The 22595-nt window shown below is 45.0% G+C and overlaps 1 protein-coding gene and 1 long non-coding RNA gene across 2 annotated transcripts in view; one reads left to right on the forward strand and one right to left on the reverse strand.

The window, feature by feature from the left end:
* Positions 1-22595, reverse strand: part of LOC136628321 (uncharacterized) — a 59776-nt gene that overhangs the window by 15082 nt on the left and 22099 nt on the right. The window lies entirely within an intron of this gene.
* The window catches only part of LOC136628318 (uncharacterized), a 77157-nt gene that overhangs the window by 5619 nt on the left and 48943 nt on the right, over positions 1-22595 (forward strand). The window contains exon 3 of the mRNA XM_066604125.1: positions 333-447. Coding sequence (XP_066460222.1) covers positions 333-447 — 115 coding nt within the window. The remainder of the gene's footprint in view (positions 1-332; positions 448-22595) is intronic.

The raw sequence follows: 22595 nt of genomic DNA on the forward strand, positions 1-22595 counted from the left end.
TACAAGGCATTGTGGGATAACCCCATTGTCATAGCTGTACTATGTTGATACAGTGTGGTCTTTGAATAGATCAGATATATTTCCAGTGCCCATCGTGTGATTGTTCATATGATTTGGTTGATATATTTAGTCTTGGGTGTTTTCTATGTATTTGAGATTATACATTATAGTTCATGTTTAATAAACTGAATTAACCATTTGTGATCTCTTGAATTATTGCTCTAGTGAGTTATTACCTTAATCATGTGTTTTCATGCTGTTACCCTTCAGATATCATTTTCACACAACATGGTTTGTATTCTTTAAATAATTCTTATCATTACATATTTTAGATAGAAAGCGGCAGAAAGTCCCAGATATGGCATCAAAAGTGACTGGTCCTGTAAGGTATTGGGAGAAGTCCAGTATTGCTTGGTCCTCATACACACACGGAGAGCTGAAGCCAAGGTTTGCTTATTCTGTAGCTCATTCATGGGTTTTAAATTGTTCTTTTTTTTGGAGAATGTGGATCCTGCACTACTAGACTTCATTAATACCTGCAGAGTAATAAGAAACAACTAACATATTAGGTCATCATCTGTCTCACCATATTACTTAGCTCTTCCCCAAGTTTCTTCCTAATGACAATTCTTGACCACTAACTCACAATACACTGTCTTTAAATGGCCACCTCCAGCAAAGACACATTCTCCCATCCCTGCCCCCTCATGTAATTGCTAGTCACACTCTGCAGGACTCCTCTGTGTTATCCCTTCACTTCCATATAGTGCAGCCTCCTGTCTGCTGCTTATCAGGCACCATCTTGAGAGTGAGAATTTTTACTTTTCAGCTTCACATCAATCCCATGATGCATCAGCACCACAATAGATTAGGTTATACCATTCTGCCTGATGGTAGAGAGGCAGTTTAATTATCATAACCCTTCTGTATTCTCCAGTATAACCTACCTACCATAAGTATACAATCAAGAGGATGAGCTGTGACCTCCTCTATTATACCTGTGTGACAGGAGCTATGTGATCATCATCAGTAACTGTGAAAAGAATGCCTGTATTCCCCTGTAGGCAGTTTTTGTGGTAGATCCATGGAACAGGTTCACACAAACTGAGAATCTGACTAGAAAAATGAATATATACTGTATATACTCGAGTATTAGCCGACCCGAGTATAAGCCAAATCAATACGTTTTGCCACAAAAAACTGGTAAAACGTATTGACTCGAGTATAAGCCTAGCTATACTCGAGTATATACTAGGTGAAAAAACCCCGCAATACTCACCTCCCAGCCGGCGTCTTTGTCCCCGGTGCGATGGCCCCCCGGCGGTGCGGCAAGCTGCTTGAGAATTCTCCCCACTGTCATCTCCCTGCTCGGCTTTAAATTTTCCCCGCCATCAGCGCTGTGTAAGTAAGCCCTATGATTGCATCGAGCGCCAGCCAATTACAGCTGGCGCTCGATAAACCAATCACAGCCATTTGGGAGGTCATCCACTGATTGGCTGTGAATGAATGAGCGCCGGCTGTGATTGGCTGGCGCTCGATGCAATCACAGCGCTTACCTACACAGCGCTGACGGCGGGGGAATTCAAAGCCGAGCAGGGAGATGACAGTGGGGAGAATTCTCAAGCAGGTTGCCGCACCACCGGGGGAGACCATTGCGCCGGAGACACAGACGCAGGCTGGGAGGTGAGTATTGTGGGTTTTTTGTTACCTCTATATAAGCCCTTCCCTGCAATTCATCCTAAAATGTGTTAAAATAAAAAAAAATTGTATACTCACCTTTCCGCTGCAGCCGGAGTCCAGCCGCGGCCGCTGTCAGTTCTCCTGAACTGCTTCTCGGCACTATTCAGCCGGTGGGGCTTTAAAATCCCCGCCTGCTGAATGATCTGCCTCTGATTGGTCACAGCCCTGACCAATCAGAGGCCGGTTTCACTCACACACCCATTCATGAATGGGTGAGTGACTGCTGCCTCTCAGCGCTGAGCCAATCAGGGGCAGGTCTGACTCACATCCATTCATGAATTCATGAATGGGTGTGAGTGAGGCATGCCTCTGATTGGCTCAGCGCTGAGCCAATCAGGGGGCAGGTCTGACTCACACCCACTGCAGGACGGCCGCGCGGAGCTCCGGCTGCCGGGAGAAGGTGAGTATACAATTTTTTTTTTATTTTAACACATTTTAGGATGAATTGCAGGAAAGGGCTTATATATTTAAGCCCTTACCGACAATTCATCCCGGGCTCGCCCGCAGCGCATTGCTTTAAATGGAGGCGGCTCTATTGCCGTCTCCATTGAATGCAATGCGCTGGACAGCTCCAGCCCGTTTCTAATGAAACGCGGCTAGGAGCAGATTTTCGGGCGATTTGCGGGCGACTTGCGCGCACCGGTCACGCGATTTGCGGATGCGCATCCGTCATGCAATCCGCAAATCGCGTGAAAAAACGCCCGTCTGACTAAGGCCTTAAACAGCACTAATGGCAGGGGATTTGAAAGCCGAGCAGGGGGAATTCTAAAGCAGCTGGATTGGTTGTGAATGATCGAGCACTGGCTGTGATTGGCCGGCGCTCGATCCAATCACAGCTCTTACTTACACAGCGCTAACAGCAGGGGATGACAGAGCCGAGCAAAGAGAACGGCGGGGGATGACAGCGGAGAGAATTCAAGCAGCCTGCCGCACCGCCGCCAGAGACACAGACGCCGGCTGGGAGGTGAGTATGGAGGGGTTTTTTTAAGCCTTCCCTGACTCGAGTATAAGCCGAGGGGGCTTTTTCAGCATAAAAAAATGTGCTGAAAAACGAGGCTTATACTCGAGTATATATGGTAATCCCAAGTAGATCTGAGCTGGTCAGAATTGAGATCTCATGATCATCTGAGAAAAAAGAGACTGGAAGTTTCAGACGGAAATAAATAATTAACCCAGGTAAGGCTGTCTTCATATCTGCATTGCAACCTCTGGTGGTAGGTTTCGTCGCAGATCCGGAACAAAATACCGGAAGAAATAGCGCTGCATGTAGCACTTCTTTTTCTGGTAAAATGCCGGGCAGCTGAGCGGAAACCGAACAGACCCATTATAGTCACACTTACACTTGCCATCATCAGGACATGAATCTTCTTTTGTTTAGGCTAAATTTATATCTACCATAGATATTTTGTCCAGTAAATCAGTCCGCAACACTCCAATCAAGAAAGGGGGGCGGACTATTGGGCCTTACTATACCCACAGTCGGCCTGAATATCATTATTCCCCTACACTTTGGACTGATTTTAAATATTGATGGAAGTTTTTTGACGCTTCTCCATGGGATTTCTATTCTAAATAAGATAAAACAAAATAAAGTTTGACACTTGAGACTAATATAGTCCCGTATAGAATCTCCCTCATTGGAATATTGCAACACGTATGAGTATATTTGTCTTTTTGTCCTTGTTATTTGAAGGTTTGTCTAAAGCCCAGTGTTTTTAATATACACTACCGTTCAAAAGTTTGGGGTCACATTGAAATGTCCTTATTTTTGAAGGAAAAGCACTGTACTTTTCAATGAAGATAACTTTAAACTAGTCCTAACTTTAAACAAATGCACTCTATACATTGCTAATGTGGTAAATGACTATTCTAGCTGCAAATGTCTGGTTTTTTGTGCAATATCTACAAAGGTGTATAGAGGCCCATTTCTAGCAACTATCACTCCAGTGTTCTAATGGTACAATGTGTTTGCTCATTGGCTCAGAAGGCTAATTGATGATTAGAAAACCCTTGTGCAATCATGTTCACACATCTGAAAACAGTCTAGCTCGTTACAGAAGCTACAAAACTGACCTTCCTGTGAGCAGATTGAGTTTCTGGAGCATCACATTTGTGGGGTCAATTAAACGCTCAAAATGGCCAGACAAAGAGAACTTTCATCTGAAACTCGACAGTCTATTCTTGTTCTTAGAAATGAAGGCTATTCCATGCGAGAAATTGCTAAGAAATTGAAGATTTCCTACAACGGTGTGTACTACTCCCTTCAGAGGACAGCACAAACAGGCTCTAACCAGAGTAGAAAAAGAAGTGGGAGGCCGCGTTGCACAACTAAGCAAGAAGATAAGCACATTAGAGTCTCTAGTTTGAGAAACAGACGCCTCACAGGTACCCAACTGGCATCTTCATTAAATAGTACCCGCAAAACACCAGTGTCAACATCTACAGTGAAGAGGCGGCTGCGGGATTTTGGGCTTCAGGGCAGAGTGGCAAAGAAAAAGCCATATCTGAGACTGGCCAATAAAAGAAAAAGATTAAGATGGGCAAAAGAACACAGACATTGGACAGAGGAAGACTGGAAAAAAGTGTTGTGGATGGATGAATCCAAGTTTGAGGTGTTTGGATCACAAAGAAGAACGTTTGTGAGATGCAGAACAAATGAAAAGATGCTGGAAGAATGCCTGACGCCATCTGTTAAGCATGGTGGAGGTAATGTGATGGTCTGGGGTTGCTTTGGTGCTGGTAAGGTGGGAGATTTGTACAGGGTAAAAGGGATTCTGAATAAGGAAGGCTATCACTCCATTTTGCAACGCCATGCCATACCCAGTGGACAGCGCTTGATTGGAACCAATTTCATCCTACAACAGGACAATGACCCTAAACACACCTCCAAATTGTGCAAGAACTATTTACAGCAGAAGCAGGCAGCTGGTATTCTATCGGTAATGGAGTGGCCAGCGCAGTCACCAGATCTGAACCCCATTGAGCTGTTGTGGGAGCAGCTTGACCGTATGGTACGCCAGAAGTGCCCATCCAACCAATCCAACTTGTGGGAGATGCTTCTAGAAGCGTGGGGTGCAATTTCTCAAGCTTACCTCAACAAATTAACAGCTAGAATGTCAAAGGTGTGCAATGCTGTAATTGCTGCAAAAGGAGGATTCTTTGACGAAAGCAAAGTTTGATGTAAAAACAATGTTATTTCAAATACAAATCATTATTTCTAACCTTGTCGATGTCTTGACTCTATTTTCTATTCATTTCACAACGCATGGTGGTGAATAAGTGTGACTTTTCATGGAAAACACAAAATTGTTTGGGTGACCCCAAACTTTTGAACGGTAGTGTATATCAATAAAGATTTGATTTTAGGGATCCTCTGTGATTAGGGCACCATTATTAAGTTCCCTCTGCCTCAGTGAATTTTTCGTCTATAGAAGGAGTTGTCAGAATCGAATGCGATTGTCTATGTGTGATTAAAACATTGATATAAGTAAGTGTTTACAATATCACAGCAAATGGACAATTAATGTTTACAGATTTATAGGGGCAGCCACTATGTGATTGGGATCGTCCTTGTCAGGGCGGTTGCTCCGCTATTAGGTAGTGGCGTAATAGGGTCAGTACAGGGATAGGTGCATCGGTTTATTAACTCGCTATCTGATGTAATTAGATTTAACCATGATGCCTTTTCATTGCATCTCCTGACCGTGAGTAGTACCTGACATACACATTTGTGCACCATCTTTGCATGATATCAGTACCGAGGATCGAATTTTTCCTCATGATCTAATGAGGTTGTTGTATCTGCGGGACATGTTATATTGCCTATCTTAAGCATAAGTATACAAATATAAATTTATCTTGAACCTGAAGATTCGGTTTTAATGTAAATCTATTAAAAGTTATGTTTTATAGATAGGGATTTTATTCAGGCTGTGATTTAATTTAAGGTTGTCCCTTGATTGCGGGGCTTCTCCGTGATTTGTGAGAAGCCAGTACAGCTTTGAAATGCATAGCACTGTTTTCATAAAGAGTAAAAGTTCACACTTACCTCTCTTGTTGGTGGACCTGCGCTGGCACAGAGTTCTTCCCTCGTGTATTCATCTATGGTTTGGCAATCGGCACGATGAGTGGCCAATCAGAGAAGCCCGCGGTGGTTACATTTTGCTATAAGGCATTTAAATATTGTGTTTCACACAACGATTCCAGGTGAGCTCTGGGCAATCTGGCTGTGTGAATAGTGGGTCTGCACATGAGCCCTTACCTCTGTCTGTTTTTTCACTAATAGAGCGAATCTATCACTTCGGACCCCCTCTATGACCCAGAAAAAATCGCTCTTGCTCTGGCGAAATGAGACTCTCTGTATATTACGAATGCGGTTTCCTCGGTCATAACAGCTTAGTGAAGGTTCTTGAGATGTAAGACCTACTGCAATCAGTTGATTCCTGGGTCGGCTTTTAGTTACGAAGGAGTTGACTTCATAAAACAGCCCTTTACTGCAAGTCACCAGAAGTCATATACTGTAGTGAACAACTTTTTGGGGGATGAAGAGTATCATTAGGAGATTTCCAGTTTATTATTCCAGGAATATTATCCCCCTTTTATGAAACGGTTTTTATTTTTTGCCTTTTATTTCCCTGCATTAGCTGTGTAATATACCTTTCCTTAATAAGCCGATAATGGGCCCAGACATTAGGCTATCCACTATAACAAGTGAGTGTATTTTCCTCATACTGGCTCGCTTGCAGCTGATGCTGAACACAAAGCTTCCTTGCTGGATGTGCTTCAGGGGATATTATAATGATAAAAGACACATAAATATTTTATTGAACTCTGGCCATGGCTGCAAGGTCGTCAGAAGAACGTTTGATTCAGTGGTACAAGGTCGTCAGAAGAACGTTTGATTCAGTGGTAGAAGGTCGGCAGAAGAACGTTTGATTCAGTGGTACAAGGTCGGCAGAAGAACGTTTGATTCAGTGGTACAAGGTCGTCAGAAGAACGTTTGGTTTAGTTATACAAGGTTCCCAGCAGCCTACATGGTTACTTGGCTTCCAGTTTCCAAGTCACCCAGAGATGACTACTCTGTAATTACTGCTAATTGAAAAAGGTAGCAATCACTTTGATCTCCGGCTCACAAGATCCCAGACAGTCCTGAGACCTAGATTATTAGTTTCATTACAACCGCAACACAAATATTTGCCCTAGTATGAATAATGTGAGCATGTGTGAAATAGGAAGAGATGTTACTTCTGGGCTCATTCAGATGAGCACTGTTTTAGTGCAGGAGGGGGGAGGGGCGGCGGCCCGGTTGGTATTCTGGTAAGGGGGCCCCTGAAAAAATGGGGAGGCCAAGGCCAATCCACACAACATACCCTATATGGTGGCATATAGAGTCCCTATGAGCCAGTATAATGAGACTTTTTGCACTTTAACTTCTCTGGTGTGCTATCTCCATCACGTTCTATATTCTCGTATCTAGGTAGTGCTTTTGGTTGAGAATAGCTCTGTAGTGTCATATGCCACATTTTGGGCCAACAGCAGTCTATAAGTAACATAGTAGGCCGCCTTCACATGTGCCAAAATTACTCCCAGGCATTCTCCAACGACAGACCCGTGGCAATTCCATTGGAAATCATCGATGGTCAAATCCTACATGGTGAAGATTTGGCCATATTTTAATTTGCAGATCAGCAGTGGAATTTAACCCCTTGTATTTCAAGTGTTGAATTCCGCAGCATTTCTGTTTATGTTAGAATCTGCATTGTTTTTCAAAAATGCTGCAGATTTGTTGCAGAAAATTTACGCATCATGAAAAGGAAATTTCTAGAATCTCCTCCACATGACTTGTACTAATTACTGCCTGTTTGATGACAGCCTTAATGATCTGTTCAACACACATCTGTAATACAGCCCAGTGCAGGAGCCCTAAGTTTCATTTATATGAGGCAACTCTCAATAAGTACTGCTGCCTTAACACTCTGCGCCTTACAAGTCATCAAGTTTAATCAGTGGGGTCTCACCTCCGGCAAGTGCTGCGGCTCCTTCATTATTTACAAAGGTACAGCTCATCTGTACATGCGGCCATGCCTAGTACTGCTGCCACGTGCCGTTCAATTGATTGATCTAAATTCTGCTGGTTACAGGGATGCCAGTAGTTGGACCCCCAGTGATTAAACATTGACAACCTATCCTAGATGTCCATGCATGCATACAAGCTAGTTCATATTATTATATGCAACATAGCCATTTTTTAAAATTCTAAGAGTTTTATTGGATTTTTTAAAAATAAAGGTTATGGGGGGGCGTGGCCAATGAGCAAAATGGCCGGTCGCAACTAGCCTTAGCTCCTACCATACGGGCACATAATTTACTACTCCTACGGTGCAAAAAACACTTAGAAAGAGCCCCAAAACACCTTAACTTAAACTCCGGAACTACCTTGACTGATCCTGCGGTCCGGGAGATCAGAGGTGGGAGCGGGACACGGGATCAAGCTCCGGTCACAGCCTGCTCGGAGACCTGCGGGGACGCTTGCTGTACGGCGCCTAGGACTCGGTGGCTGCCGGGCGGCACGACGCTGATCCTCCCTAAAACCTGCCGGAGGGAGAAGTATAAGGAAGGTGAGGGGAGCGGTGCGGCTGATTGAGCGGCGCGGAGGGGACACATACAACACCGGTAACCGAGGGGACCGGAGCGCGGGGACACCCGCTGCACAGAGCCCGGATCGCTGCCCCGCCGAGCGGCTGAACGCCGAGCCCTACCTGTCACTCACCGGAGGACCAACAGCTGAGAAGGTGAGAGCAGCGGGCGGCTGAGTAGACAGTGCGGAGGAGACACTCACAGCGCCGGCAGCTGGGGAGGCTAAAGCGCGGGAAGGAGTGTGAGGAGTAGAAGAGGAGAGGGTGCCCGCGGCAGTTCAAGCCCCTGCACAGCCTCCTTTAAAATAAAGAGTGAGCGCAGGGAGTGAGCAGAAGAGAGACAGTGAAGAGTGCCACAGTCTCCCCACTGTACAATAACTGTATATCAATTGAACAACGTCTGCACTCTTGGAAGGTGCAGACAGAGATAGTCGCCATTTGTTTTGCCCCACGTGGAGCTGCCATTTGAACCTGACACAGCCCCCTGCACAGACCTGCCCAGGTCCTCCATAAGCAATAAACTACATTATTGTGTGCAGAACTACATCTCTAGGAGAAAAGGAGACACTTCAGTGAGGGCAGACCCCCCGCACCTGACGACAGATTTAAGCCACCACTACAAACGCAAGATTGGCGAATACTTATCAGCAGTCTGTTTGTTAGAACCAGCAGAGGTAGAGGCCTCGTTGGGGAAAGGAGAATTTTGCGATTTATAGAAAAAAATCCCAGCGCCAAAAGAGAAGAAGGGGGAAACAAAACAAACAAAAAAAAAAACGAAAAAAAGAAAAAAAAAAAACAAAAAAACAAAAACATAGATTCGCTGCTCAACATTCACCTGAATAATCCCCCCGCACTGTCTGGGACTACCCTATTACCTCGCTTTCATCTGAGTGGCTCCTCTTTACTGAAACGTGACCAACAGATTTATACTCCATCTAGCGATAAAACACAAGAAAATAGCACATAACAGATCTTCAAACGCAAGATCGGGAAAAGTTGTCTCTATAATACGAGATATGTGAATACCTCCCTTTCCCTATCTCTCCCAGCGTAATTGTACCAAGACAGGCAAAATGGGGAAACCCACAAAATCTGTAAGCAACAGCAACACCAAAGATCTCAAAACACCAAAAAGATCGCAAGCTCTAGTGAAATCCTTCGGGTCTGCTTCACAAGATTCTTCCCTCACGTTCCACTCCAAGCAGATGGCATTAGATGAAGATAACCAAAGTCACGCTGCCTCACTGCAAGGCTCAGAAAGCGAATCAGAAGACGAATCGCTCATGACCTCCAACTCAGACATAAAAAAATACATCAAGGCGCTACCAACCAAGGAGTGCATTAAAGATTTATTTAAAGAATTCACGCAAACGGTGAAGGAGGAAATCGCGGACCTTAGGAAAGACGTTAAAGAAGTGCATGCCAAAATTAATACCCTTGAAGACTCGTGCACAAAGATGATAAATCACGCAGAAAGGGTTAAAGACATCCTGATCGACAAACATAAAGAAATGTACTTCCAGCGCCTACACATAGACGATCTAGAAAACCGCTCCAGGCGCAACAACGTTCGCGTACGCGGTATTCCAGAAAGCATCCCCGATAAAGAGATCTCCACCTCTCTGCATCGAATCTTTAACAGCCTACTGGAAAGAGAGGAGAATGCAGACCTCGGCCTCGAAAGAGCCCACAGAATCTTCAGGCCTAGATCGGTGAAGTCGGACAAACCTCGAGATATCCTTTGCTGCCTTCAGAGCTTCAAACTCAAAGAGGAAATCATTAACAAAGCCAGATCCGCAAAGAAAATAGAATTCGACAATAGCGAAATCCAAATTTTCCAGGACCTTTCCAAACTCACCCTAGACCTGAGGAGACAACTACAACCTCTCACAAAAGAATTGAGAGACAAAAGCATCCCCTATAAATGGCTTTTTCCATTTGGACTAGCAATATCAAGTCCAAACAGAACTTGGGTCATTAAAACCCCAGAAGACCTCCCCTTGGTCCTCAGCAAGCTAAATCTGTCACATATTCAAATCTTGGATTGGACATCAGCAGAAGACGCATTGGCCCTCCCGACTCTCCCCAAAATGGAATCCTGGACTCAAGTCACTCCGAACAAGCCTAGGAAGTCGAGAAGAATGGAACTAGACCCCTCCAAGTCCCCTAGAAGAGGCCACCATACAGATGCCACCTGATAAGATGGGACATTCTACTACATTCTGACCCCCTTTCTCCTCTGAGGAGATAAGTATAGGCCGATGGCCATTTTTCTGCTTTTACACTTGCCTGTTTTACTTCTGTTTTTTTTTCATAAGTTGTACAGATTGCGCTGGGAGACCTGACGGGAGCAAATCTAATTTGTTCTAGTCAGTTTCCTCCATCGTTCTCTGCTTAAAGTTGGATCCTACTTGATCCATCTTTGTTTGCGGGCCCCCCCCCCACAAACTTTGATTGTTTGCTTTTGAACCTGAGTGTGAGTGGACTTTGTCTAATTACTCGCGCCCAGCTGCAAAACGTTACTAATTGTTTATCCTACATTGTCATTTTTCTTAAAAATGATGAAACATTGTGTTGTTTACCCCCTTGCTTATTTCCCCCCCCTAAGTAGCTCTGCTGATCCTACCACATATCAAACATCTCCCACCATTAGACCCAATGGCTAAATTGCAAATTACAACTTTTAATGTCAAAGGTATTAATATCCCCCATAAGAGATCCCAAATTCTCCACTATCTAGAGAAAAACAAGACGGACATAGTCTTCTTCCAAGAAACGCACTTTAAAAAAGGCTACACACCCTTATCTAAAAATAAGGCATTCACTAAATGGTATAACGCCTCTTCCCCACTCAAAAGACACAGAGGAGTGGCAATAGCTCTAAATAAAGACCTACCATTTCAGCTCATTAGCGTCCAACCTGACCCAGAGGGAAGATATATCTTTCTTAAGGGCACCCTGTACAACAAAATCTACACCCTGGCCAATATATATGCTCCAAACAGCAACCAAGTAAACTTCTTCCTTTCGGTCTTTGACCGCCTGGAAAAATTCAAAGAAGGGCAATTAATCATAGGCGGTGATTTCAACGTCCCACTCCAACCCTCCTTGGACACATCAAATGGAACATCTTCAATCTCTTATCTTAAACTCAAAAAAATAAAAAAATTACTATCTGACCTTAACTTAGCTGATCCTTGGAGAATACAAAACCCCTCTACAAAAGACTACTCTTTCTATTCACCAGTACACAAAAAATACTCTAGGATAGATTACCTATATATCCCGCATCACTTGCTAGGGTCAGTGACCAAGTCTGCCTACGATGTAATCCTTTTCTCAGATCACGCCCCTCTCTCACTGGAACTCTCAATAGCAACAAAAAAAAGATGCCCATCTAATTGGATATTAAATGATAGTATCTTACTTAACAAGGAAGATGTCGCCTCCATTAGGCGTAACATCCAACTCTACTTCTCTGATAACGCTCAACACTCTACAAAACCTGCGATCTTGTGGGAAGCTCACAAGGCAGTTATCCGTGGGCTTCTCATACAAATAGGCTCTAGAAGAAAAAAGGAAAGAGAGAAGGAGAAATCTGAACTTATTGAACAAATTAAAGTGCTGGAATCACAACATAAGAAAAAATTCCTACGTCCCCTAGAGAAGGACCTCTTTGAACTACGATCCAAACTAAGACAACTGCTTAACCTAAATACGGACAAATACTTATATTATGCCAAATTCAAACATTACGCCGTAGCAGATAAATGCGGGAAAAAACTAGCTTCCTTAATTAAAAAACAAAACTCTAGGTCTCTTATCATGAAAATCAAGGATAAGGATGACCAACTCCACCACACTACAGACGCTATAGCTAAAATCTTTCAATCCTACTATTCTGATTTATATAACATTGATAATCAGGAGAGATCAACCACACAGAGAACCGAGCAGATTCAGAAAACCCTTGACTCCATTAATCTTCCACGGGTTTCTGACTCTCAGAAACTAACATTAAACAACTTAATTTCCATAGAAGAAATAGAAAGCGCCATTAAAGCCCTTCCCAAAGGCAAAAGCCCAGGCCCAGATGGGTTTAGTTCCACATATTATAAAACATTCCAAGACATCCTAACCCCGGCCTTGCACAAATATTTCAACCATATTAATGCTACAAACGACTTCCCAGAGGAAGCATTAACTGCACATATTTCACTAATTCCAAAGGAAGGAAAAGACAGTGCTCTTTGTAGCAGCTATAGACCAATATCATTAATTAACAATGACATTAAACTCTATGCTAAAATCCTAGCTAATAGAATCAAACCCCTTCTCCCAAGCCTTATCAATTCGGAACAAGTGGGCTTTACGCCCTCTAGAGAAGCAAAAGATAACACCACCAGATTGATCAACGCCCTGCACCAAGCCAAGCACACCAAAACTCCCCTAGCGATTCTTACAACCGATGCAGAAAAGGCCTTTGATAGGGTTAATTGGCTATTTCTCAAGAAAGCCCTTGAAAAATTCGGCCTCCCTGACAATTTTATTGACAAAATTATGGCATTATATAAAAAACCCTCAGCTAAGATTAAAATAAATGGAAGTCTCTCCTCAGCCTTTAACATTAGGAACGGTACGAGGCAAGGCTGCCCACTTTCCCCTTTACTATTTGTCCTATCAATGGAGGTGTTATTAGAAAAAATAAGGAAAAACGCACAAATTACAGGCCTACGCTGCGGACAGATTGAGCACAAAACAGCCTCTTTCGCTGACGATGTTTTGATGATAATATCCCAACCACAGCACTCCCTTAAACCACTTTTGAGAGAATTTGATCTCTTTGGGCAGATTTCAAATTTTAAACTTAATTTTTCAAAATCTGACCTTCTCAATATTAATATAGAGGAAAAAGTATGGTCCAGACTATCTAAAACATCCCCATTTAAAAACACATGTTCTCATATTACATATCTGGGAACCAAAATCTCACGCAACATATCTGATCTATACAAACTAAACTTTCTCCCGCTATTAGACAGACTTGAAAAAGATTTAGCTTCCTGGATGACTTTACAGGTGTCATGGATGGGTAGGAAGAATTTAGTTAAAATGGTGGTCCTGCCCAAAGTTCTTTATCTGATGCAAGCACTTCCAATAGAGATTCCACAATCTTTTTTCATAAAACTAAAACGTCTCATCTCCAGATTCATCTGGCAAAATAAAAGCCATAGAGTAAAGCACTCAACTCTTATCAGACATAAAAAAGCCGGCGGTATTGGCCTACCAGATTTTGAACACTACTATAATGCAATACATTTATCTCGCGTCTTTGACCTCATACACCCAGCCAACAATAAATTATGGGCTCAAATAGAAAAGCATTCACTAGAGAACGATCTTCACTCTCTGCCCTGGGTGACACCGTACAATAAACCCACACTAAAAGGAATCTCTAACCCTTTAACCACAGCCTCTTTCAAAATTTGGCACAGAACCAACAAGAAATTACGTTTTTTACCTGAGGTTAGCGGTTACACGCCCTTCCTGAATCTAATACCAAACAAATTAAGGCGACTTAAAAATTCCATTGCGCAACACTCCAACCTACACCATATGCCTGCACTGAAGCTATTCCACAATGATTCGTTCATCACACTCCAGGAACTCCAAAACCTACTCGGCCTGTCGCAAATCCATCCTAAAGATTACAAGACAATGAAGGATACAATGTCTCTCTTTCAACCAGACATTCTGAGCACAAATCATAATCTACTCTCCCATAAACTCCTCAGGTCATTTCGTCCCTTTAAAGGTATCACCTCAAAAATCTATAGTTCTCTTATCCACAACAAGGAAACCCCATCTTATGTATCCAGTTGGGAAAAAGATCTCGGGACCACATTCTCCAAAGAGGAAACCCTGAGCATTTTAAGTAATTCACATTCAAGCTCAATTTCAACAAAATATCAAGAGCTGAATTATAAAATAATCTCCAGGTGGTACAAAACCCCAGAGCTACTTCATAGAATAGACCCGAAACACTCCCCAACCTGCTGGAGGTGCTCCAAAGCAGAGGGATCTCTCTCGCACATTCTGTTTTCGTGCCCTGGGCTGACCCCCTTCTGGCAGGAAGTACAAAAGACGCTAAAATCAATCCTGGGATATGAAGTTAACCTCACACCCAAATTACTTCTCCTGAATATAATCCCCCGGGAAGCACCAGGAAAAAGAGACCCTCTGCTCCCTCTTCTACTGGATGCAGAAAAATACTTATCCCGAGACATTGGAAGGAGGTAGACCCCCCCAACATCCATGAATGGCTAAATGAGGTTAAGCAAATAAGTAGCTATGAAAGAACAAGACACTTTCAAGAAGGAAAGCCAGAAAAGTACTTCAGTATCTGGAAGAAGTGGACCTCTTGTGGGAACACATAACCCCTAACCCAAACAGACACTAATTAATAAACTACCTATATCAATACAACAATCCTATTCTGAGTCTCAGAACAATCTTTAATTGGGATCAAAAAGCAAGCTACTAAAAAACTGATTCAGTTTTTTCTCCCTTTCCTCTCCCCTTCTCTCCCCTCAACAATCCCGCCTACCTCAGTTCCTCTACCCTTCAACCTAGCTTACCATTTGTAACTCATTTTCAAGATCTAAACGTCTAAGTGAATAAATTTTCTGCACTGTATAGCTGTACACTTCCCCCCTCCCTTTTTTCCTTTCTGTACCCAAGTTAAAACTAAATAAAGAATTTATACAAAAAAAAAATAAAGGTTATAAAGCTTTATAAAGCATAACAGTGCATACGCCATTACATCTTATAGGACAGTGGAGAGTAATGATACAGAGTCTGCAGATGTAAAGATTGAGGAGTACAAATCTAGTCGGCAAAGTAGTTAAGCCATGGTCAGAAATCAAGAGTGCATCTTGTTTTGGTTTTATATTGGTAGATTGTTATTACATGATGTCTTTATGATAATTTTTATATATGTCAGAGATAGAAAAAAACCCCACTAGATGTCTCCAACGTGTCTGTCCACTGCTTAGCCGCCATGTAAGCTAAAGTTTTACGCAACAAGTTAGAGGAGGATGCAGTATGTAAATATTCAGAAAAACAAACAAAATTTTCGAGGTTAGTTACAATTATACTGAATCTTCTCCCATTACACTGTATATCAGCGCCTCGTGTGTTAAGGCAGCAGTATACAGTCCCAAGCTCTCGCTCACGACCTGAAGGTTGCAGATTCAATCGCCTCGTGGATCAGGTAGCCGGCTCAAGGTTAACTCAGCCTTCCATCCTTCTGAGATCAGTAAAATGAGTACCCAGCTTGGTGGGGGGGGGGGGGGGGTAATAAATAAATTACCTGAAAGTGCAGCGGAATAAGTTGGTGCTATACAAAAAACAAGATTTATTTATTTTATACCAGTCTGGTCTATAACATGCTGCCCACAGATTGGACTGCATGTGCAATGTAATAGGTTCCCTTTAAGCATGGACCACTCGGAGGGCAGATCTAATATCAAGATTTTTTGCATTACTGTTTGTATGCGACTTTCCAGTTAACCAGGTTCTAGCCTATCACATGTACAAACACACACGCAGCATTTTCATTCCTTTGTTCGGTTACAGCAAGCTCCTCTCACACACCATGTGACCTAAGCCACACTCTGCCTGTGACACCTAGTGTTGACAATAGGCACTACAGTACCAGTTCAGCATACATAGGATAAGCCTAAGGAAGAACCCGAAGTAGGTGCGAAAGCTGCTATAACATCATGTATTTTTGTTAGCCATTAAAAGGTATCATATCTACAAGACTACTTGGTTTCTCTTGCTGGGAACAATCACATTTTACAATATTTTCAGTACAGCATTTGTCATGGCAGTTCTGTAAATCATTGATTCCAGGGGTGGACTGCACACTTAAAGGGGTTGTCTCGCGGGAGCAAGTAGGGTTATACACTTCTGTATGGCCATATTAATGCACTTTGTAATATACATCATGCATTAAATATGAGCCATACAGAAGTTATACACTTACCTGCTCCGTTGCTGGCGTCCTCGTCTCCATGGTGCCGTCTAACGCTGTCTTCTCCTCGCGCCGCCGATGTCTTCTGCACATGCGCAGACCAGCTCTCTGGCGCGAGCACGCCGGAGCGGCTCCATTGAACACAGCAGAAGACCGCACAGCGCAAGCACGTCTAAATGGAAGGAAAAGACAGCGTTAGACGGCACCATGGAGACGAGGACGCCAGCAACGGAGCAGGTAAGTGAATAACTTCTGTATGGCTCATATTTAATGCACAATGTACATTACAAAGTGCATTAATATGGCCATACAGAAGTGTATAACCCCACTTGATTTCGCGAGACAACCCCTTTAAGTCCCTGGAGCAGTACCAATATTTGCCTAATGGGGGCCTCGTACTGATATGCTGCTTACAGGCCACTGGTCGGGTATCACTTTTCTGCACCGATGGATTCATTTCCTACTGTTACTTGTTATACTACATAAAATAAACCCATCAACAAACTAATGAAACTGCTGAGAAAATATACAATATCTAAGTGATACTTAGTGGAAGTGAAGAGCACACTTCTATAACCTGTAATGTTTAAAAAAATACAAAGTTGACCCATCTCACAACACCATGGCTGAATCTGAACTTCATCCCTTTAGTAAGAGTTAACCTGAGCCACAAATCCTCTGTAAGCAGTGAGCACTCACAAAGGCAAGTACAACGAGGTATTCCAATGCAAACACTAAACATTCCTGGCAGCATTTAAAATAACGCTCAAGTACCGAGCCGTCACCCTCCAATGTGGCAAGGGCAGGCAGTAGTGAAATGACAAAAAGTATGTATGTTAGGATTCATGGGGATTAAATGACTCGCTACCAGAGATGGCCGAGCGTACTCGGTAAGGACAGATACTCGAGCGAGTATCGTCCTTACCAAGTACCTGCCTACTCACCCGCAAAGATTCGGGTGCTGGCGGGGGTGAGCGCTGTGTTGTGGGAGTGAGCAGGAGGGAGCGGGGGGAAGGGATAAAGAGATCTCCCTCCCGTTCCCCCCAGCTCTCCCCCGCCGCTTCCCGCCCCCCGCTGGCACCCGAATCTTTGCGGGCGAGCAGGCAGGAACTCGGTAAGGATGATACTCGCTTGAGTATCTGTCCTTACCGAGTACGCTCGCTCATCTCTACTCGCTACTTAACCTTGTTCTTTGGAAACACGTGGTCTACCTTAATATGTTCTCCTTCCTCCAGCATGCCACTACCTGGGGCTGGGATCCCACAGATCGCTAAAATGAAAGAGCTGAGAGGACTATAATGGACATCTTCAGATCTACAATTTCCTATGTTTAAGTCATTAAATAAAGGGGCACGACACTCACAGGGCAGTCTCCCATCAATGATGACATCTGCTGACATGTCTCATGGACATGATGATATGTAATAGTAAAGCTTTCCTTTAAAAAGCCAGGAGGCCTCCATAGATAGCAGTCCCTGTTGCAGTTATACCTTTTCCCCTAATGCACAATGATAATGCACAGGAACGTCAAACTGCAGAGATAATGCGCAGCACAGTCACAGTACAGGATGTCACAGCGTAGAAATAATCCCAAAAATCAAAATAGGCCCTAAGGTAGTGCTGAGATACATATATTGCCATATTCAAAATGCCCCGAGCAAAAACATCTACTTTCTATTACCAGTGTAACATATTAATTACTTCTCTTTATTCATTGAGATCAATGTTATTTATTAAAGAACTACAACCTGCACTTTATGAATAGATTAAAAGATATCTGAAGGCCGTGTTCATAAATCAGTTCCTATCTATTACATTAATAGTTCTGCTTAAATAGCCAGGAATGAACAAATTCAAGCAGACGGTACTGATTCAGGTTGTGTTCCTCCCTAAACTTATTTACATCTTATTCATTCTAACTGCCTAAATTAAAAACTTAAATACAGCCCCCTGACTTGTTTTACCAGCTTCTTCAGGGGTCAAAAGGGCTATAGTGTTGGGATGCCACTCTTTGACACGATTTACTAAGACCCTCCCAGTGTTATCTGTCCACCCAAAACCTTCAGTATAAACACAGCCAATAGATATGATTAGAGATGAGCGAGCACCAAAATGCACGGGTGCTCGTTACTCGGGACGAAATTATCGCGATGCTCGAGGGTTCGTTTCGAGTAACGAACCCCATTGAAGTCAATGGGCGACCCGAGCATTTTTGTATTTCGCCGATGCTCGCTAAGGTTTTCATGTGTGAAAATCTAGGCAATTCAAGAAAGTGATGGGAACGACACAGAAACGGATAGGGCAAGCGAGGGGCTACACGTTGGGCTGCATCTCAAGTTCACAGGTCCCACTATTAAGCCACAATAGCGGCAAGAGTGCCCCCCCCCCCCTCCCAACAACTTTTACTTCTGAAAAGCCCTCATTAGCATGGCATACCTTAGCTAAGCACCACACTAGCTACAACAAAGCACAATCACTGCCTGCATGACACTTCGCTGCCACTTCTCCTGGGTTACATGCTGCCCAACCCCCCTCCCCCCTGCACGACACAGTGTCCACAGCGTACACCAAAGTGTCCCTGCGCAGCCTTCAGCTGCCCTCATGCCACACCACCCTCATGTCTATTTATAAGTGCGTCTGCCATGAGGAGGAACTGCAGGCACACACTGCAGAGGTTGGCACGGCTAGGCAGCGACCCTCTTTAAAAGTGGTGGGGCGATAGCCCACAATGCTGTACAGAAGCAATGAGAAATCCAATCCTGTGCCACCTCCATCAGGAGCTGCACACGTGGGCATAGAAATGGGGAACCTATGTGCCACACACTATTCATTCTGTCAAGGTGTCTGTATGCCCCAGTCAGACTGGTAATATGTACCTTAACAGTAACCGCGTTGGTGGTAATGTGGTGGTGACTGCGGACCTAGTAGCACGGTTGTATTTTGTTGGTTTTCGGAATGCGGCCAGGATTAAGTGGGCCATGGCGGGGGGATGGTGGGGGGGCTCTCTTGTTGTGTCGGTAAAGGTGAAATTCTTGGACTGCCACCAGACGAACCAATGCAAAGGCATTTGCCAAGAATGTTTTCATTGTTGGAGGAGGAGGGGGATGTTTTTGAGGCACTACGTGTCCTCTCCACGTGTCCGTGGTTATATGCACCTTAACAGTAACCGCGTTGGTGGTAATGTGGTGGTGACTGCGGACCTAGTAGCACGGTTGTATTTTGTTGGTTTTCGGAATGCGGCCAGGATTAAGTGGGCCGTGGCGGGGGGATGGTGGGGGGGCTCTCTTGTTGTGTCGGTAAAGGTGAAATTCTTGGACTGCCACCAGACGAACCAATGCAAAGGCATTTGCCAAGAATGTTTTCATTGTTGGAGGAGGAGGGGGATGTTTTTGAGGCACTACGTGTCCTCTCCACGTGTCCGTGGTTATATGCACCTTAACAGTAACCGCGTTGGTGGGAAATGGCCTCGCCGCCAGCATGTCTTTGGGAAGCCTCTGTTTCCACACCCCAGAGACATACCATTAGCAGCGGTATAGGCAGAGCCCAGAATTCGTAACATTTCAGCCGTAGCATTAGGACAGGCCCCACTAACATATCACTAGCAGCATTATAGGGGGAGCACAGTATTAGTTCCATTTCAGTAATAGTAGCACTCAAGACAGGCCCCAGTAACAATTCCGAAGCAGCAGTATAGGAGGAGCATAGTCTAAGTTCCATTTAAGTAATAGTAGCAGCCTACACAGGCCCCAGGAACAATTCCGAAGCAGCAGTATAGTGGGAGCGCAGTCTTAGTTCCATTTCAGTAGCTGCAGTATAGCCAAGGCCCAAGTTACATTTATGTAGCTAAAGTGTAGGCCAACCCCACACACCTTTCTGTACCATGAGTGCAGGCGAAGAACATAGAAATTGCTATGATTACACTGTAGGTGAGGGCCCAAAAAAATTGGTGTACCAACAGTACTAATGTACCTCAGTAAAAATTGGCCATGCCCAACCAAGATGGCAGGTGAAACCCATTAATCGCTTTGGTTAATGTGGCTTAAGTGGTAACTAGGCCTGGAGGCAGCCCAGTTTAACGAAAAATTGGTTCAAGTTAAAGTTCCAACGCTTTTAAGAGCATTGAAACGTATAAAAATTTTTTAGAAAAATTATATGAGTGAGCCTTGTGGCCCTAAGAAATATTGCCCGTTCAGCGTGATTACGTGAGGTTTCAGGAGGAGGAACAGGAGGAGGAGGAGGAATATTATACACAGATTGATGAAGCAGAAATGTCCCCGTTTTGGATGGTGAGAGAGAACTATGCTTCCATCCGCGGGTGCAGCCTACGTATTGCTTAGGTATCGCTGCTGTCCGCTGGTGGAGAAGAGAAGTCTGGGGAAATCCAGGCTTTGTTCATCTTGATGAGTGTTAGCCTGTCGGCACTGTCGGTTGACAGGCGGGTACGCTTATCTGTGATGATTCCCCCAGCCGCACTAAACACCCTCTCCGACAAGACGCTAGCCGCAGGACAAGCAAGCACCTCCAGGGCATACAGCGCTAGTTCAGGCCACGTGTCCAGCTTCGACACCCAGTAGTTGTAGGTGGCAGAGGCGTCACGGAGGACGGTCGTGCGATCGGCTACGTACTCCCTCACCATCCTTTTACAGTGCTCCCGCTGACTCAGCCTTGACTGGGGAGCGGTGACACAGTCTTGCTGGGGAGCCATAAAGCTGTCCAGGCCCTTAAAGACTGTTGCACTGCCTGGGCTGTACATGCTGCTTGATCGCCGCACCTCCCCTGCTACCTGGCCCTCGGAACTGCGCCTTCTGCCACTAGCGCTGTCGGATGGGAATTTTACCATCAGCTTGTCCGCCAGGGTCCTGTGGTATAGCAACACTCTCGAACCCCTTTACTCTTCGGGAATAAGAGTGGGAAGGTTCTCCTTATAGCGTGGGTCGAGCAGTGTGTACACCCAGTAATCCGTAGTGGCCAGAATGCGTGTAACGCGAGGGTCACGAGAAAGGCATCCTAACATGAAGTCAGCCATGTGTGCCAGGGTACCTGTACGCAACACATGGCTGTCCGCACTAGGAAGATCACTTTCAGGATCCTCCTCCTCCTCCTCCTCCTCCTCCTCCTCCTCAGGCCATACACGCTGAAATGATGACAGGCAAGCAGCATGGGTACCGTCAGCAGTGGGCCAAGCTGTCTCTTCCCCCTCCTCCTCATCCTCCTCATGCTCCTCCTCCTCCTCCTGAACGCGCTGAGATATAGACAGGAGGGTGCTCTGACTATCCAGCGACATACTGTCTTCCCCCGCCTCTGTTTCCGAGCACAAAGCGGCTGCCTTTATGGTTTGCAGGGAACTTCTCAAGATGCATAACAGAGGAATGGTGACGCTCACCACCTGGGTAGACTGCTCAAAGTTTCGAAGGACCTGGCAGATGTCTGCCAACCAGGCCCACTCTTCTGAAAAGAATTGAGGAGGCTGACTCCCACTGCGCCGCCCATGTTGGAGTTGGTATTCCACTATAGCTCTACGCTGCTCATAGAGCCTAGCCAACATGTGGAGCGTAGAGTTCCACCGTGTGGGCACGTCGCACAGCAGTCGGTGCACTGGCAGATTAAACCGATTTTGCAGGGTGCGCAGGGTGGCAGCGTCCGTGTGGGACTTGCGGAAATGTGCGCAGAGCCGGCGCACCTTTACGAGCAGGTCTGACAAGCGTGGGTAGCTTTTCAGAAAGCGCTGAACCACCAAATTAAAGACGTGGGCCAGGCATGGCACGTGCGTGAGGCTGCCGAGCTGCAGAGCCGCAACCAGGTTACGGCCGTTGTCACACACGACCATGCCTGGTTGGAGGCTCAGCGGCGCAAGCCAACGGTCGGTCTGCTCTGTCAGACCCTGCAGCAGTTCGTGGGCCGTGTGCCTCCTATCTCCTAAGCTGAGTAGTTTCAGCACGGCCTGCTGACGCTTGCCCACCGCTGTGCTGCCACGCCGCGCGCCACCGACTGCTGGCGACGTCCTGCTGCTGCTGACACATCTAGATTGCGAGACAGAGGTTGAGGAGGAGGAGGAGGAGGAGGGTGCTTTAGTGGAGGAAGCATACACCGCCGAACATACCACCACCGAGCTGGGGCCCGCAATTCTGGGGGTGGGTAGGACGTGAGCGGTCCCAGGCTCTGACTCTGTCCCAGCCTCCACT

Source organism: Eleutherodactylus coqui, chromosome 5 (assembly GCF_035609145.1).
Source record: "Eleutherodactylus coqui strain aEleCoq1 chromosome 5, aEleCoq1.hap1, whole genome shotgun sequence".
NCBI classification, from domain to species: domain Eukaryota; kingdom Metazoa; phylum Chordata; class Amphibia; order Anura; family Eleutherodactylidae; genus Eleutherodactylus; species Eleutherodactylus coqui.